The 19,334-nt window shown below is 37.1% G+C and overlaps 1 protein-coding gene across 1 annotated transcript in view; it reads right to left on the bottom strand.

Annotated features, from left to right (window-relative positions):
- LOC105043025 (protein SHOOT GRAVITROPISM 6) overlaps positions 1-19,334 on the bottom strand; it is a 62,525-nt gene that overhangs the window by 10,424 nt on the left and 32,767 nt on the right. The window contains 17 exon segments of the mRNA XM_029263966.2: positions 2,699-2,799; positions 3,544-3,639; positions 3,741-3,801; positions 3,899-4,021; positions 4,122-4,221; positions 4,224-4,302; positions 7,719-7,850; positions 7,980-8,052; positions 8,210-8,343; positions 8,440-8,514; positions 8,612-8,740; positions 8,865-8,974; positions 9,066-9,304; positions 11,651-11,751; positions 11,863-11,943; positions 12,059-12,204; positions 18,213-18,294. Coding sequence (XP_029119799.2) covers positions 2,699-2,799; positions 3,544-3,639; positions 3,741-3,801; positions 3,899-4,021; positions 4,122-4,221; positions 4,224-4,302; positions 7,719-7,850; positions 7,980-8,052; positions 8,210-8,343; positions 8,440-8,514; positions 8,612-8,740; positions 8,865-8,974; positions 9,066-9,304; positions 11,651-11,751; positions 11,863-11,943; positions 12,059-12,204; positions 18,213-18,294 — 1,862 coding nt within the window.

Below are 19,334 nucleotides of genomic sequence, written 5' to 3'. Positions count from 1 at the left end.
ATCCCTACTACCTCTTTATAACAAAAAATTTATAGAGGGGACTGGGTGATGCCACAACAGTAATGACTCTAAAGATCGAGTCTTGGATGGTGCAATTTACATTACATGTCTTTCTCTCCCTCTATAGAAAAACAAGTGTTCTAACCCTCCTAATTAACTACACCATCCTTCACCTCATTCCCTTGACACCAAGTCACTCAACCGTGTCACTTGGGCACCACCAAACAAGGATTCAAGTCCCGGCAAGATCTTCCGTGGGACACTTGAATGGGGTACCATCCAGAGCATTGGAACAAGACTGTCATGCCTTGTCCCAACTCCCAATCGACGCATCTTGGGACATCCCCTATCCCAAATATCCAGACAAATAGGACAGCAGTACATTCCATTCTATAAGAAAACTAGACACCCCGTCACACAGGATTTTAAACCTTTCCATCAGGTTCTTTCCCCCAGATACCAACAATATGTCCTTTCAAAACCCTCTCTCCCATAGCACCTTTCCCATTGTCTTCACCAACACTGCCTAAATGTCATGGTTTGTGATGCAGGTAGAGACTATGCAAACCATGGACCAGGCCCATGGTGTCTTGTGTGCCAATACGATGTCTGCTTAGCATTAGCATGATAGAAAGCACTCATGCAGGTATATTTAACATGCAGTGGCATGACTGTGCATCAAGCACAAATAATCAACCAGTGCTATGTTCCATAGAACACTGGCACGGCAAATAGCATGCCATGTCATGAACACTCACCAGCACTTTAGTCCATGCCAAGCACGGCATCACTTGTTGGTCCCTCCTGTTGCACAAGTGCACAACATCAACTACAACAGTGAGAAGAGATTGGTGGCTACAAAGGAAGCAGCTTAAAAGCTTTTTCAAAATGAGGAAACCCTATGTATGAAGGACCTTACTGAAGATAAAGGATGAGCCATCAGAGACTAGACCAATACACCACCAAGGGATCCATCTTCAGGGACCCTAAGAAATTGTAATAGTCCCAACATATTCCATCTCTCCTTTTCCCATCGAGACCTTTAAAATCTCTTCCCATGACTACAAATGAACAGCCTACTGTATTTGACATTCCCTTATCTCATTTGAAGATACTCTAAGAACACAGTCACTCTTGAAGCACACAGACAAACACTTTATCATTGTGGTGGGATCAGAAGTCTGAACAAGGGGGCATCTACTGACTTGTGGATTTGTTCATGGAATTACAAACAAGCTTTAGGGCCATAGATCCATTTTTTTGTTTTACCCTGCTAATCTGGTTATCAGAGATGCCACTTCCATGTGACCACCTCCTCTGCTACTTTTCTCTTATTTCTTTTGTCATTTGATCTTCCATACTAAATCATCTACAAGAATGTCTCTAGCTAAAATCAGCAACCTAGGTGAAAATCTTGCTAAATAAAACCATCTTATGATTTAAGAGCAAAATTATAAATTGAGCCTCCAGGCATTACTACACCCATGTTAGATCTGCCCTATTCCAAAACTTATCTCGACCTGCAACTTTGCATAGATTAATGCTTAAAAGGTATTCTAATGGTAGCCTTTAATTGCAAGAATCAATGGGTCATCCCCTCTTGCTGTTCTTTTAAGCTTCGTATCCAAGACTTCTGAGTCCTGACTATTACAATGAAGACTTATTTTGCCTTGCATCATGTGTGATTATTTGAAACCATATTGCTTGCTTAACATCAGTCACATGCATCTCATGTGCCTGTGACTACTTACTTGTGAATGAGAGAAGGGGAGTTCACAAAAGCTTTTCCAAGTTTTAAGATATCGAATTAAAAAGAAGAATACTGAGTTGAAATTTAATGATGTGTAGTGAAGAATCTGGTTAATATAAGGTTACAAGATGCCACATGCGCATCAATTTGTTCCTTGTTTACAACATAGAAGAGGATGGAGAGATAGCTGTATTATAGAACTAAATAGATATGATATATCATGTTGGGGTAATTAAGGCTTTTCATTTGTCAATATTATTTCTTGATTTTAATTATTGTTTTTTCCCATAAAATCCCTAAGATTCAAAAATAAACTTAGAATATTATAGATTAGAAATAGATCCCCAAAAATGTCTATCTCCTCACACCAATGCATGCTATGAAACTAAAGACATGCCATAGCATGCCAAACATTGGCATGGCATGGTAATGCTTGGTTACCATGCCACACCATTTGCACAAGGCACTTAAACCATGCATGAAAAAGGATATTGTCAGCCAGTCAACCCCGTCAAGCACTCACCATGCAGTGCACCTTATTTTTTAAAAAAGAAAAAAGAAAAAATTCTGCTCATCGTTTCAAGGCAAAACAAGGTGTGCATCCCTTGTACAAAGAGGATTGCATCAGAGAGGCCAGCCATTGATATGGAACCTGATCCTCAAGATCTGAATCCTTAAAAAAGAAAAAATTTACATGTTATTAAATAAATATAACTGGTGTTTTTGTTGAGACCTAGGACAGCAGGAAGCACAAGCTGAATTGGCATGAGGTTGAGATTGAACATAGGTCACTGGCATCCAACACCCAGTGATTTTACTAAACCAACTGGCTCCCTCTATAAGTGCCATTTTAAAAACCTACCATAATTTTTTCCGAATCTGCACCATCACAATTTTCAACAATCATATGAGAAAGTATGAAAGAATAATAAGCCATCAATAAAATACCTGTGACGTATAAACTCTGATAATGCAGCAGCAGCAGCTTCTCTTTGAAATCTTTGATGCCTACTTAATGCTTTACTCAGAATCATACATATAGGTTGGACCTATGCAGTTACATCAACAAAAGATCATTGATCAAAATTAAGTAGAAAATCACCCTGAAATTTAAACCAACAGGAGCTTGCATAAACATCTGAGTGTGTTTTTCTTGCTTGACTAAATTTTTATGCTTATTTCATCCATTAGCATATATGGCAAACTAATTGGAAAAAAAATGTTGCAAAAAGCAGCAAATGAAAATGCGAAGTTTATGGAATCCTAACAACAACATGACAAGACATACAGTACTTTATGTATTGATATGCAATATGAAGAAATTTCAAATAGATAGACATGGTACATCATATGAGGGCTGATATGGCATTGGGCATTGGGTAATGTACCTATGACATCATGCTCTTATTTGTCAGATTGAATAATCACAGACTTTGAAAAGTCACCTAGCAATGAATTTGGCTTATTAAAGATACTTCTATAGTCCATACATACTATGGCACATAAATACCAAGCTACAATGCTAAATCAGAAGAAAAATTCTAAATTGTGCTTTCAACTGACTCACCATAGGGCACTACAACGAATTATGGAATTTTCTTGTTTTCTTTCTTTCAGATAGTTTTCTTATCTTTTTGTTTACATTATATGCAATAGGATTTTTGGAAAAGCTTTAGACTGTTCACGGATTTATACTTTCTCATTCTATTAAGTTGTTCTCTTTAATCTGAGACTATGATGAGATTATGCATGATATGGGAAGGGGAAAAGAAAGAACATCTACCCCAATTTACCTCTTTAGGTCTCTTTATGGATGTGCAGTTTGCAATATCCTGAATCAAGTCAATCCACTTCTCTTTGTCATCGTGTTCTCCACCTCTAGCCAAAATCTACATATCAACAAGCATTTCTTACCTTTCTAATGTACAAATAAGTCTCATCGTAATCTTTAAATGATAATACCAAAACAACATGCTATAAAGTTTGTTACCTTGCCCATTTCGATATCCCCAACGCAATCACAGAATGACTGAAATGCAGTTAACAGTGCTCTGCAAGGTATTAGTGTAGCACAATCAATTGTGGTTACTTTTAAAACAATTAAGAGAGAAAAAGCAGCTAAACTTCTCTAAATCATGGCAATCGTACCGTGAATGTTCCTGTTGGCCCAATCCAGACAGTCCATGCCAACTTCCAAGTTGAAGTGTGAGTGCAGAAAGAACAGAAGAATAACTTTGTTCAACTGCTTTCTTCCCAGTCTTACCACCCCCTCTGCGATGCCGTAAGCATTTAGCATCTTAATGAGAGATTATAGATGATCCTAGAGCAAACTAAAGATTAAGGTCAACAATTATATTTAAAACATGCACACCTGAACAATGCAGTAAGAGCAAGAATAGCTGCTTGCAAGACATGCTCATCATTAGGTAACTCAACAGGATGGGTAGTGTGGTCTCCCTTATCTATATCATTTTAAGAACAGGTGTCCGGTTGAGCACAGATACCACATACTCCAGAAACAAAACCGAAAGTACAACATGCTGCGAGAATGCCTATTACAAAAAGACAAAAGCCAAAGTACAGAGAAAAAAAGGAAGGGGAAGAAAACAATGGATCAGAACCATATTTTAATAAAAAAAGTAAAATAAAAGGCATTAATATCTAAAGGAAATCTCCAATAATGTAATCCTTGGTTCACACATAATCTGCAAAAATAACAAAACTAGGTTTCATATATGCAAACAAAATTTCTCCTTTTACCTAAATTTGTTGATTGGTAATTTGGTATGCTCACATGAGAATCCAGATTTCAGGACAGCAAATAAAAATAATTCTCAAGAGAAACCAGTCTAATATGAGAAGAATTGGCATCAAAGCTTAAAATGCTGTAGGAATAAAACTAAGAGTATACCATATAGCAGAAAAGTTAAAAAAAAAAAAATCTGAGTTGACTTACATTGCCAAATCATGTAAAACTAAGATTCAAACCGACATGTTTTACCATAGAACTATATGCCATCTAATTTTTTATACATTTTAAAAACACTTATTCCAAGTCTTGAATTTCCAAAACCTTATCATGATACATTTAAGCCACCAAGTCAACCAACCTGGGTAAAGAAACATGTTGAGTGAACTGAGTAGTATTTTAAATTCTGCTGTGGATTTATATATTATGAAGCAAATGTTTGTGGCCTTTTCTGCATGTTTACAATGGGCCACCACAGAGCTGCATTTTCACAACAGTTATCTCAACATAAACTGTACAGTTAAATGTTGGCGGTGATAGTATCATAACCCATGCAGATCAGGTACATGGTTTGTACATTATCAAACTGCATTGTACCGATACACGGTATGCAACACCATGCCAATCAGGTGCCAGCACTCCCAAATCTAGAGAGGAGACAGGAAAATGAGGGAGACACGGGGGTACCCTGATGGTGGTGGCGGACTGTGGATGTAATACCCAGCATTAGAAAAGAAATTAGGGACCAGTTCAGTCACATAGGTAAACTAAGTCTAATTCTATTTGAGGCAGGGGGCCTACTGCCCTCTAATTCCCATGCCCCACCTTTTTGTCACCCGCATCACTCTCTCTCTCTCTCTCTCCTCTCTCTCTCACATGCAAGAAGCCCAGCAATGCTCCACTTCTCTTTCTTTCTTCCATGTGGATCTCAATTTCCTGTAAGTTTCTGCAACAATTTCTTCCTTCCCCTAGTTCTCTCTAAATTATTCTAAATTTCTAATATCGAAACACTTTTCTATATATGTGTTATCTTGTTTTAAGAAGTCTACATAAGACAATTTCTGCTCCAGCAAAACAAAATCTTTTTTAATCCACAAAATTAATTTTCTGAAAATTATTTTCTGGTTTTTAAATATCTGTATGGGGTATTAATGTACCGTTCCATGGAGAGACTGATAAGTGAGATAGGTTTGAGACACCAATTTGGGCATGAACTGGGGCTCTCACCCATCTACTTGGAACTGATCTAGACAGGCCAGTACAATGGCCGGTTTGGTCAGTACCTACCAAGACCCAACCAGTTCCCTTTGTTTTGAGAGAAACAGAGACATGGTCCCCTCTTGCTCTATTTTCTCTTTTCTTCATTCACAGTAAGGCCTAAGGCTCAGAAAGGAAAATAATAAAGGAGAAAAAGAAAGGAGAAAGGAGGTGAAGGAGGGATTTACGTGCAAATCTAGCTGCCCTTGCTGAGACCTGGCCTCTTCAATACCAGAGACTCCATATGTCCAAGTGCGGTACTAACACTGACAATATACACCCCACCATTGACACAGAAGCCATGTTTAAGGTTAAGGACCTTAAAATATTTAAATATTTATTAAAAATTTATTTAATACAAAAAAAATAAAAAATAGAAAGTGTCCTGGTACGTTACTGAGGTGCCAAACCATCACTACAGTTGAGATGTAAGTGCCCTAATACTATACCAATTAAGACCAAACCAATAGTGGTCTGAGCAAGATCTAAACCCTTGGTTAGCTCCATTGTGACTGACCATCACTCATGACCAAGTATATAACTTCTCCAGATGCCATAAAGGAAGACTACAACTGCTAAGATATCACTGTAATGAGTGCTACAATAGAAAAAAATCAAAGAGATTGGAGAATGCTGCATGTTGAACCATCATTTTCATGAGAAGACAGCATAAGTAGACAATGGGAGGGTTTGGTCCTTGGAGATTAAATGTCTTATAGCTTGCAGCTAGCCTTTTGAATCAGGCATAGGAACTATTTTTTAATGCCCCTCATTATTGTGGATGGCTAAATGTCCGTCAAAAGATACCAGATTATATAGCGTGTGAGATGAAAAGCAATCCTGACAAACATATTTATCATATATCATTAAGGAAAAGCTAAGTAGGTCTTTTATTATCATCTCTTTCTTGTATCTATTGAACATCTATCATTTTTTCATTATGCAAGAACATTCGTAAAACCTAGTTTGATGTTATTTATGGATTAGTTTTGTCAAAATAAGAACTACATATGATCAGGTCGTGACCATGAGCAATTCCAGTTAAAGTTAATCTGAGATGGCAGAATTCTTTATGTTGTCAAATATATCGTTTAATGTCAAAAGCAAGTAGTGTTGACACCAGTAGAGTCTGGAAAAAATGTCATAATTTCCGCTCCTGATGTGTCACTCCATGCAGAAGGGACAATATCTTGCAATATGCCGATCCCTAAACAATAATAAAATGATGAATAGCATTTCAACCTAGTGATGATTCCTCTGCCCAAATAGATCATTTCATGCTTCTTGACTGCAATCATTGCAGTTTGAAATTAGCCACCCTATCAAATGCTTGAAATGAACGTCATCCATCATAATTATCTCCTTAAGGAGGTCTTTTGTCATTCATAGGCTAATTATGTTATGCCAATGTTGAACATTTCTATCATATCCTTCCCCACATTTGGTTCACCAAAATTTTAGTATGATTTATGATATCGTCTCTTCACTTGGTGTTCCTTGTACAAGAACATGCCTCCCCTACTCACCGACTCCCCTACAAGAACATTCCTATGCCATACCTTTTTGAAGTCATACACTAATAGTAATAGGTGAAAATTTCAAGTTGACCATTTCCAACTTCACTTCATGCAATCTTTCCACGTCCTTAGCAAGTTTTAGCATATCCAACTCCAAAGCAAATTCTTGGGTCCCTTATCACACCCTTATTCGCCTCTCTTCTTTCTATGCTTATTCACTAAGGTTGGTTAAAATCTCGAACCTATACCCTCAGCCTCTCCAATCCTGCTGATACTTGAGAGTGCCAGAGTGCCAAGATTCTAGGTATTCAGTTAATGCTTCCACATCCTGTGTACACCAAATGCATAAACTTGCTTCAGATCTTTCCTCTAATTAATAAGTCAATGATTATTTGTTGCTCAGAAGAAAACAAATAGTTTATGAAGCAAATGCTGAGATACCCACATAAAATGCATCCTGCATTGGCCAGCCACCTCGTATCCTGGATACATCCTTTGTAACTATATCTCGTCCTGCAGCAGCCAAAACTTCATTGAAAACAACCCTTGAATTGGTGTTCTCTGCCAAGCATGATATCTTGTATGATGTCGAAGGGAAAATCAAAGATTCTGGAAACTAAACCAAGCTTCGATCTGCTTTTTAGCCAAGTCATAACTCAAAACATATTAAACAAAATGCAAAACCAATAGAAATAAATAAGGATACAGCATTGAGAACCTCCTGACGTGAATGTTTGTCAATCACGGAAACAGTGGCTGAAAGCAAAGACTGGGTCGTCCTACAGAGATAAACATGACCATTATCAGATATTTCCTATCAAATTCACACAAAACAGATATGTATGTGTGTGTGTGTGTGTTCGTGTGTGCGTGCACATATTTGGGTGTGTATTCCCACATACATAAGTGGCGTCTAATTAATAATTATAAGCGAACCTTGCAACATCAACTTCATTCAACTCATTGCCCCTCTTGGTAATGAACTCAATGACGGCTTGAATAGCACCATCTGCTGATTGTTTGATCTTATCACATATGGCAGCCGTGCATGTGTGCAAGGCAATAACCAACTGTCAAGGAATTATTGCGGATCAGCTTGAGCATACAGACAAAATAAATTAAAATGAATCAAAAAGAATTTTTTTAAAAAAAAAAAACTGACTTACCTCATCTTTTGTTAGCAAAACACAAACAGATGAAAGGACCCTATTGAAGACTTCTGACTGATCAATAGATGCATCCTGAAAAAGGCAAATCAAAAGTGATAGTTCCCATGCACTGGCTTCTGGAATCATATAAAAAGCCTAACATGATTCACAGATTGAGTAAGGTGCTCACCCGTCTCAAAATAGAAATCACATCTTCAAGAGAGGACAAGGCACTATACGAGACTTCTAGATCTAGATCACTACTCGATACCACCAGTTTAGGAAGTGACAAGGATATGCTGAAGAATAGACCAACAATCTACAAAATCAACTGAACAGATCATTACACCTTAAAAACAATGGAAAATTTTTGAAAGGAATTGGAATCAGGATAGCAGTCCAATTTTACAGAACCTGAAGTTAAGGTCCTAAAACAAACTGACCTGAACTGCCACCTTTCTAACTTCAGAACTGGTATCTGTACAGCGTGGAAGATAAGCTATGATCCTTTCTCCCAAGCTCAAGGAGTCACGACTTGGCAATACAAATGCAGCTGGAAGTAAAATCCAAGTAAAACACAACACTCTCATACTGAAGCACAAAAGGACAAAAGCAGAGAGAGAGAGAGAGAGGAGCAAAGTTACATGGTAAATTTGCAAAGTTTCTTTGTGTTGCTCGATCAATTTGTTTGCTGTGTGTGCAACTTGAATGGCAACCAAAGCCACAAACTCCACCAGAACAAAGTGCACGAAATTTGAGTAGCAACTCATATACAGCGAGGCAACCTCTTCTTCTTTGATGCTCCATGGGAGATGAAACATATGAGTCCACTTGTCTAAGAATATGTAGCAGTTGTTCTGCTCGACTTCGACCATCTTCACCACTGATTAAGCCAAATGTACAAAGAAAATAATGAAATAATAAATTTCATCAACAATAGACTATTTCATGGCCTGCCATTCTATGAAAAACATGCTACAGAAGAAACAGCATCAAAAATTCAAAATCAATCTCCGAACACCATGGAACAGAGGACATCCAAATAAGCATGTATATGGTCAATGACAGGGATTCAGGTCCCAACAAGACATCCTGCGGGATACCGGGATGGTGTACCATCCCATGTGTTGGGACAGGCCGTCTCACTAGTGTCCCAACGTCCGATCGGGACGCCTTGAGACATCCTCTGTCCCAAGTGTCGAGACAGGGCGGAACGGCGACGCGTCCTGTTCCATAGAAAAATCGAGACAGCCCCATCTCACGGGATTTAAAACCTTGGTCAATAATAATTGATCAACCCATCCAACAAGTATAAATAAGAAATGCAAACTAAATCTAGAGAGACTTTTACAATGCTCTTCCCTGACATTGACAATAGGTCTGAACAAGGCTCTAGATCTCATGGGATGGGACTGTCAAAGTTTTTCCATGGAATGGAACGCATCGCTGTCCTACTTTGTCCCAACACTTAGGACAAAGGATGTCCCAAGATGTGCTGATCGGGATGCTGAGACGATGGTAAGATGATTTGTCCTGACACAGAATGGTACCATGTCCCGGTGTCCCACAGGACTTGAATCATGGGTCTGATTAGCACAATGAGAACAGAATAAAAAATTCTATCCTGAAACTAAAAGTAAATAGTATACTTATAAAAATGCGAAATAAACTTGAAAGCATATATGTAGGTTTGGCAGCAAAAGTAATGATTTCTCACTCAAAATATCCAAATATACCTTTTATAACAGAATTCACTGGAGTGGTTGAAATGACAAAAGACATTAAGAAACGGCTTGAAGATGAAACGCAAATGGAGATAACAAGAATATAGCATTTGTTGAGGATCAATAAGAGATGCCATAGGATACTTAGAAACTTGAACATCTCATAAAAAAAATACAAAATAATGAAGATATGGGATTGGTAGCTGGAGGATTCACAGCATATCCATTATACTATAAACTGTGGAAAGGTTTGTTTGTCCCCTCTCTAGGGCCCTTGGTTATGTATTTATGACTTATTAGAGAAGCAGATATTCCTTTTTAATATATAAAAATACAGCAGTCGAACATTAAAAAATTCAACTCAAATCAATAGGTTCCTGCTCTTTTTCTTTTTCTTCTTTTTTTTTTTGAAAATAAAATCAATATGTTTCTCAACAGTATGAAAATGACTTCACAGACCATCTTGAAATAAGACTTGTCACAAAAAGCCAAAGATAGGTAAAATTGTGTCTTGGGGAGAGTTTTTACAGAGCATGAATTCAAAGACAAGTCTTGATTATTACAATAAGCAGATATAACTTCACCAATGATTAGGCAGAACAAATTGCTGAATAAATTTATTGATTTCCTGATTAACACATTAACTTCTTGGACAATTTTTTTTTATTTGAAATTTGTTGATAGAACAAGTCATACAGTTTACCCTCTCCAACCAAATAAGGGAGAGAACTCCTTTCAGCAAGAACCCAATCCACCATAAGTCTTGAAGCTTTTCCGATTAATGGACCTCCGATGTTCATGCTTGTATTTGACTAAGTTTCTTTATCACTTGAATTTTGTTCCTGTGAAGTTACCATAACGTACTCATTCCTAAACTCTTGTCAGCTGCCTTGGTTTTAGCACACCTCCAACTCAATATTCTCACCTTTGCAACGCTCAAATCCTAACGATGCAGAACATTCTAATGCATACAACATAAGTATTCATATATGTCTCATATTTTTTCCATGCAATTGACATGCAACAAATCTGAATATTCTAGAAGCATATGACCATCCCATTTGCAATTACACAAACAAGCCTTCATCAATATCCTCCTTCTCAAGCATTGAAAGTAAATATTGACAATTTTGACTACGACCAATTCCCCATTGAACTACATTCCGAATACTTCACCGCCCGGCTAATCATTAGAACCTTATTTCCTAAACATTTGCCTTAATATATGCAATATGCATTATGGCATGTTTATAATCATCAATAATTTGAAGCTAGAGCTACTTTAAAATTTTTGTTTCAAAAAAAAAAAAAAGAAAGAAAGAAAAAGAAAAAAAAGAACTTAGGAACAAAGATATGTATCTCAGTTACAGCACTTAGTTAGATCAAATTCTCTTCAAAGCAGATCAAAAAGTGATTTGACATACGATACATGCTGAAAGGAACCGCTCATGGAACAATTATTCACAAAAGTATAGCTTACTTAAATGAACTAGTTGTAAGTTTACCTGGTTAGAAGAATAGCACATAACAGAGTAATGAGGTTGCTTATAAGTGGATCTACAATATCTGAAGGATCCCTCGGCAAGGCGAAAAAGCTTAAAGTAGCCTAATAGCATAAAAATACATAATTAAAAAGCCAAATAACAATACCAGGAAAAAGAAAAGAAAGGAAGACTCTAGTTTCTAATGAGCTGTGAGATTTAATAGTGCAAACTACCTTCATAACACGATTTCTTGTTTCCATTGGTAACCTTGGCTCTATAGAAACCAAAGTAGTACAAGAACTTAAAGCAAGGCTCTGCATAAGAATTTATGAAATGACAGGGAATTAAGTAATTTGCCAAAAAAAAAGTTCTCAATATATGGACTTTTAATAAAGAAACAAAGAAAAAAGACCAAAAAAACAAACATACTTGAGTATGTAGAAACTCAATGCTTGAATCAACAAAATCTTCGCTTTCATCTCTACCCATCAAAGTCAGCACATAATCGAGCATTTGATCTCTTCTTTTTAATGGAAATGAAACACCCATTTCCGAAGCATTAATTACAGCACGACCTATATAAAAAGACATGAATAAAAAAAATATTTTTATTTAAGAACTATATCATTCTTACAACACTAAAATAATATATAAAAAAGAACATGTCAGAACTAGGAAACAAAGCACAGAATCATTTCTTGAATAAGTCAAAAAGAAGCTTCATATATTAAAGCAAAAAAGAGTCCATAAACACAGCTGCTGACCCATCATATTGACTACAAAGGGATTAGCAGATCTAGCATACAATGTATATGGCAAAAGATATAACTTTTTCTTGACTAGGTGGAAATGCTGATACACAAATAGATAATTGCAGAGTGTAATGGCATCAATTAATTCCTCCAAAAAGGCTTTATTATATGAAATATGAACATGTACATAGGATATGTTATAACATAATATGGATATCAACAGACAAATCTTGAAAATAAGAGGATATGATATCGCTAAGGATACAACAACGAATAAAGGTATACTCTTTAAACATACGATTAAAAAAACATCTAGAAAGCATAGTGGGCTATCAAGATAACATATTCCACAATTGAATGAATATCTACGAACTCCACCATTGAGCCATCATTTGACTCAACAGGCCATTATCCATACTCCCATACAACATTGTCAACATAATAAACTCAATGTTAACCATTTATTAAAAGACGGCATTCATCAAAACATGAAAGAAAATAATGTCACGTCCTGAACCCAACACTTTGTTCGGTCAAGTAACACGGCCACGTGAACCCTAGAGTATCACTCTAGAGATCATGCAAGGCCTTTAATTGAAACAAAATTTCAATATTTCAAGAATTAATAAATAAAACCAAACACTTCAATTAAATAATTTCATTAGGGCAAATAGCCAACTTGTATAAGTACAATTATTTCAAATGTTCCATGGTATCAATAATTTGACTAACTAATTAACTAGCAAATCCAGCACTCAAACTTCACACCCAAACTGACCAGCTACGCATCCTGCGACTCTGAAAGAAAAGAAAATTGAAGGGGGGGGGTGAGCTTTCCAACCTAGTAAGAAACCCCATACACTTACACCAGTATAATAATATGATTCAAAATAATTATTAAATAGAAACAAAGAAAACCATAGACTATAAAATCTCATGTCAAGTATTCAGTACAACTCAATAGTGATATATTAAAAAACATACATCATATACCATCGAATATCCATCTTTTTTCAAAACCAATATACCACACATATATCATTAAGTGGAACTCTTTTCACTTAATTGTGCTTTCATATCTTATCATCCATCTCTCATTATCATGATCCGGATCAATCCACAGTTGTCTTTAGGATTTTGGACTAATCATGATCACACTCCAGCCTGTGACTGGCAAACTCAAGTATCACATTCTTACCTGTGGCAAGACTATTCTCAGTACCACGTTCCTTCTCGTGATGGGCTATTCTTAGTGCCATGTTGCTATCTATGGTGGGCTATTCCTAATACCATATTCCTGCCTGTGGTGGGCTATTTCTCAGTGCCATATTCCTGTCGATACCGGGCTATTCTCAATGTCACGTTCCTAACTGTAACAAGGCTATTCGCAAGTTAACGTGGCTCGTCCAAACATCCCTTTCTTGATCATCAATTTATTAAATCTCAATTACGCTAGAAAAAATACTGGATCATATTATGTTCTTTTCAAAATTCTCAATAGCTGGTATCATAACCTAAATCATCTGAAAAACCTTCAATGCTTGATACGAACATATGATACAAAATGAAATACAAATAATCATATTGGCAATCATAAAATAAATATCAGCCATGAGAAACCAAAATCATGTAGTGTAAAAATAAATATATACACCGATGATCGTGTCCAAGAATCTTTATCTCTATTGACGACAAATTAACCTCCTAAAATCAATCCATATCCCAATTTACAAACCAAGTGCTAAGGGACCTGCTCAAAGATCTTCCGGATGCTCAAAGATCTCTTGCCTGGAACATTGTTCCCCTATAGAACCAATCTCAATATTAAATAATAAAGTATAAATTATTTAATTTAAACCCTCTATGACTCGCTAGGTGTCCACTCCAAGTCCCCTTATTTTTTTTAAATTTTCCTCAACCTAGTTAGTGATGAAGAAAGATATTAATTTTTTTAAAAGAGAGAGAGAGAGAGGAGAGGCACTCTCTTCTTCTTCTTTAACAAGGGCACTCAAATGCCTGCTCTTCTCCCCTCTCTATCTGGCCATGGTTGTGGAACCCTAGCCAATGGCCAACAGCAACACCCTGTGCCAACTAAGATGCGACCCCAGTAGTGACCACAACTACCGATGATCAACAAAATAGAGGAAGAATAGTCGAAACAGAAGAGACCCCTATTTTGCTCAAATCCGATGGTTCATTAACTCCAATTGACGGCAACAAGTCAGAGAAAGAAAGAAAATCAAGCCTCAGATCCTATACCTAAGTCCGACGGGGCTAGATAAGGAAGACCGATGATCTATTTGGTGAAATCCCAAGAAAAGGGCTCAAAAATTCACTCTCTATTTGAGGGATTTCTTAGCCAAATATTAGAGGAGAGAGAAGGAGTCTTTTAATAGATGGACTGGAGATCCATGGAGGGAAATTGGAGATCATTGAGAGTCCTTTACTCGACAGACTCGGAGAAGGAAGGCAACTCCAGTTCGGAGTCGTATTTTTTTTTCTCTCTCTTCCCTGATGCACATGTTCATTTTGTTTGGGTTAAATAGGTTGGCCCAAGGGCCGGGCTTTACAAATAAAGCGACCACCCCCCTCCACCTCTCCCACCCACTCCCTTGAGGTATCGAAGGAGTACATCAAGCAAGGACAGTAGGATTGGTACCAATAAGCATGCCAGCCTGCGACTGGTATGGTACAGTATTAGTCCATACCATACCAAATTGGAACATACTAGAACCGCACAGGAAGGGAGAGGGAGAGGGCTGGAGAGGAAGAAAGAGAGGAAAGGTGAGGGAAAGGGGGGACTTAGCTGGCCAGGCTTCAAGAGCTTCGCAACAAGGGAGAGAGACTGGACCCATAGTCAACATTCTCATCATTGCTGCCCATCATGATTCCCCATTGTAGAATCATCATCCAAGGAGAATCGAGACTGAAAACAGGAGGATCAGGGCCATTGTCCAGCCCAAGTCTCGAATTGGGATTGGGGAAGAGAATGGTAGGGAATTGGAGGAAGGGAGTGAGGGGGGGAGGGGGGGCGGAGGAAGAGGCAGGAAAGATGCAAAGAGTTTTGAAGGGTCTCAAAGGGTCCGTGATGGATCACAAGGGTATCGAAAGGTCTGCCAAGGGGCTTAATTTTTTGAAAAGAGGCCCTAAACTATGTCGATAACCGACTGGTCTAGTTCGGTATGCCCCGATCGGCCGATTTGGCATGGTTTGATAATCTTTGATATCTGGTGTATCTAGAAAATATCTAACGCCTTTCTTAAATTTTTAAAAAATAGAATATTTAGCATAGGCATGCCACATGTAGTTTGGAAGTATTTAACAAGTATCAATACCTGACACATAACCTATATGGACACAGCATGCAATTAGAAGTACCCGTGCTTCCTAGGCATTACATTATGACCAAATCAATTATTACACTAATACAAAAAATGAACTAGGAGAGATGTCTAGCAAAATAGAAAAGGTAAAATGCATAACTCTGACATAGTTTCACAAATATCAAATTTAATCTTGAAATTGACCATCTATTAAGTCAAGCATGAGATGTGCTTAAAATTGTTTTAGTAACATACCATGTGGTCATGTACCTTATGTACCGAGTAGATGTGGTGTGGGTACAGAAGTCATGTTGGATGTGAAAAACTCAAAATGTTATGATGCTATTATTGGCTTCACTGACCATTTTGATGAAACTTAAATACATCATCTTCACCAGAAGAATAACAGTAGTCTATACAATGGCTAGACTGGATAAACAAGGTGTAATAGTTAACAGAAAATGATGCATCTTTTGCAGATTTATTAATTCATGTTTCTCAGAATATTCAACCACTTCTATTCTTGATGCATTATTAGTTCAATGAAAATCAAAACAACACTCCAAGCAAGTCACAAGATTTTGTAATGAGCATATCCAGCTGTAATGTCCAACACTTGTTCCTATAAAGGAAAATCCAGAACATGCATGCTGCCCTGCAAAACTCGGGTCATTGATCAGCCATATTAAAAAGAAACTAGCAAGAACAAGCAGGACCCCAAGTACAGGAAGAAGCTCCCATTAAAAAAATTTAAAAAAAAGGAATAGTAGTAGTAGGAGGAGGAAGAAAAACTTGAGAAGCAGATGCAAGGATGAGCTTCCCAGGAGACTCCGACTCAGATGTACCAAGAGGAAGATTTCTGCTATGAAGAACAAATGCATAGCTTCAGCTGGAAGCTTTCAGAATATGCATCAGCCAGCATAAGTTTTATTAGTATTTTACGTAAGGAAGCCTGCTTCCAAGGAGATTCCGATGCAGATGCACCAAGTGGAAGATTCCTGCTATGAAGAACAAATGCATAACTTCAGCTGGAAGCTTTCAGAATATGCATCAGCCAGCATAAGTTTTATACTTTTATTAGTATTTTATGTAAGGAAGCCTACCTGAGATGGTGAACAATGTATAACTAGTAGGCTTCACCAATTTGGTTAGTGGTGATTAAAAAAGAGTTTTTTTCCCTGGGCTCAAGTTCAGGGGTAGGAATAGAAACTTTGTCGTATTCTGGGAAGACTGCTGGCATCAAAGAGGGCCTCTCTTACAGTTATTTCAAACTCTGTGCACATCATCTAATAACAAGGATACCTTGGTTTTCTTGGTACTACACAACAAAAGTGACAACTCTCTTCCATCGGAGTTGACTTGTTGATCACTGGAAATGTGTAGCCACTTTTATTCAAAGTATGCAGCTAAGGCAAGAGGATGACAAACCAACTTCGAAGTGGAACAATGAGACTCACTGTGAAAACTAGCTATAAATTTCTGAGCCATGGAGGTCAATTATCTGCTCTCACAAAGCAACTTTGGAAGTGCTTTATCCTAGAGAAAACTAAAATCTTTTCTTTGCTGACTGCTTATGATAAAATTCTGACAGTGGAAAATCCCATCAAGAGGAATTCGAGTGCACTAGATGCTTCCCTCTTTGTAATGCTCATATAAAGATCATGGCTCTTCTTGTGCTCTCTTTGGCATCTTTTCCTTTCAGATTTTGAATCTACCTTCTATTTCAAACTCTCTGTGAACCTCCTGGAGAATGTTGATTGATAAAAGACTTCAGACTGGGATATTGTGGTTGCACGTGTTTGCTGGAGTTCAAGGACAGAGAGGAACAACATTCTCAAGCCAGCAGCAACTTGAAAAGCAAGTCCAGGATAGGTGTCAATTTTGCAATTAAAGGCTGGATTAGGGAGGCCGCAGGGAAAAACACTCTCTATCAAGCATGTTCTTCTGGGTTTAGGATTTTGTACCTAATTACTGTACTTGGTTCATTTTTTATCATATCTTTTTGGGATGTGGCCACATGTTCATTTTCTTATTGACAGTGGGTTAGGTATTTTTCTAACTCAAAAAACAAAGGACAGAAAAGAAGTTCTATTATGTTTATGTTTGTGATTGGCCAACAAGTCAGGAATAGTAGAATACCCACATGAGAGGAAAAAAATATAATGCAATGCAAAATAAAATGCAATGAATGGCATACATGGATAAATGTCTCTAAAAGAGGAAAGGTCATACCGTACAAAGTATGAAGATCCACAAAGTATATTCAAACAAATATTAGATCCCATCATCTAAACCAATTTGAAATTTTCTGAATGACAGAAGAATGCATATAACAGATTTTTTAGCTTTCACTAACTGAAATGATTGATTTTCATGGGACCTTTCTGCAAATCAGAAACATGAAAAACAAAACAGGACGAAAATACTTTGGTTCCCAAATTCAAGGAGAACAAGTACATAGCGCATTATAAAGAAATGCTTCACATGAAGCTTGGAAAGAGATATCACCTAATAGATCAATTGCAGTTATAACAGCTTGCTTTGCAGTAGGATTTTGTACATGAAGAAGTCGTGAAAGCATATTGGTGCCCTGTATTAAAAAGTTTACCAATATAATCACATAAATATGCTGAACACCAAAAGATGATGCTGGTCTGCAAGACAGAAGTCAGCATTTTCAACAAGGAATAGTGAGTGATACGTGTAACAGCACATTGCTTTATGCACCAAAACCTGGGCAAGCAGATAAACTCACTTATGAATGACTAGAACTAAAGTCATGGTAAACTTCCTTGTGAATCAAATCAGGATTATCAAAGTCATGTTACAAAGACTGTGTTTTCTCTCCCAACAGTGTCAGATTTTATGTTCTCTGCATCAGGAAGATATAAGCATGCATGCATCTGCAACAAAAAGTATGCATTTAAGATGCATACTTTCCCTACTAGGTAAAGTAAGAATTGTATATCTGCTTAAGCACCCTTAATAAAATAAAGATGTTCTATTGAATTATATTATGCCAATATCCTCATGTCCCAACAATTAAATTGTTATTGTCATTATCAGTATTCAAATTAGGTGAAAATAAAAGGAACCATTAACAACATCTACAGTAGTCCCCTAGTAGTATTAACTTATCAGGTGATGGAAAGCTAAAAGCATCCAGCAAGAAGGAATTAGTTTCCCAAAGTGAGTAGATTTCCCAATGAAGAAGATTCACTCAACCTGAAATCTTATATGAAATGATAGATGTGAGCAAATCACCTGTCATCTTCTTGCTTCCCTTTCATCATTCATTTGGTGCCATTTGTCAACTAATCAATCTAATAGATTCAATGATAATCTATAGGAAAGAACCTATCAAATATCAATATACATATATGCAATTATGCATGACAGACACATATAACAGAGGGAGACAGAGACTGAAACATCCAACAAATTTGAGTGACCCTCCTCTATTGGCCTTCTAGACAGGACAAATATAAAGAGAGGGAAAAATGAAAAGGGAAAAAGAAAAATAAAGCAGGGAATAGATCGATAACTCGTGAAAAAGGAAAAAAAAAGAGGAGCCATGTACACATGCACATGCACATAAACAATATGACACAAGATTTCAAGTGTCAGCCG

Source organism: Elaeis guineensis, chromosome 4 (genome assembly GCF_000442705.2).
Source record: "Elaeis guineensis isolate ETL-2024a chromosome 4, EG11, whole genome shotgun sequence".
Lineage (NCBI taxonomy): Eukaryota > Viridiplantae > Streptophyta > Magnoliopsida > Arecales > Arecaceae > Elaeis > Elaeis guineensis.
This window is presented reverse-complemented; position numbering and strand designations above follow the sequence as displayed.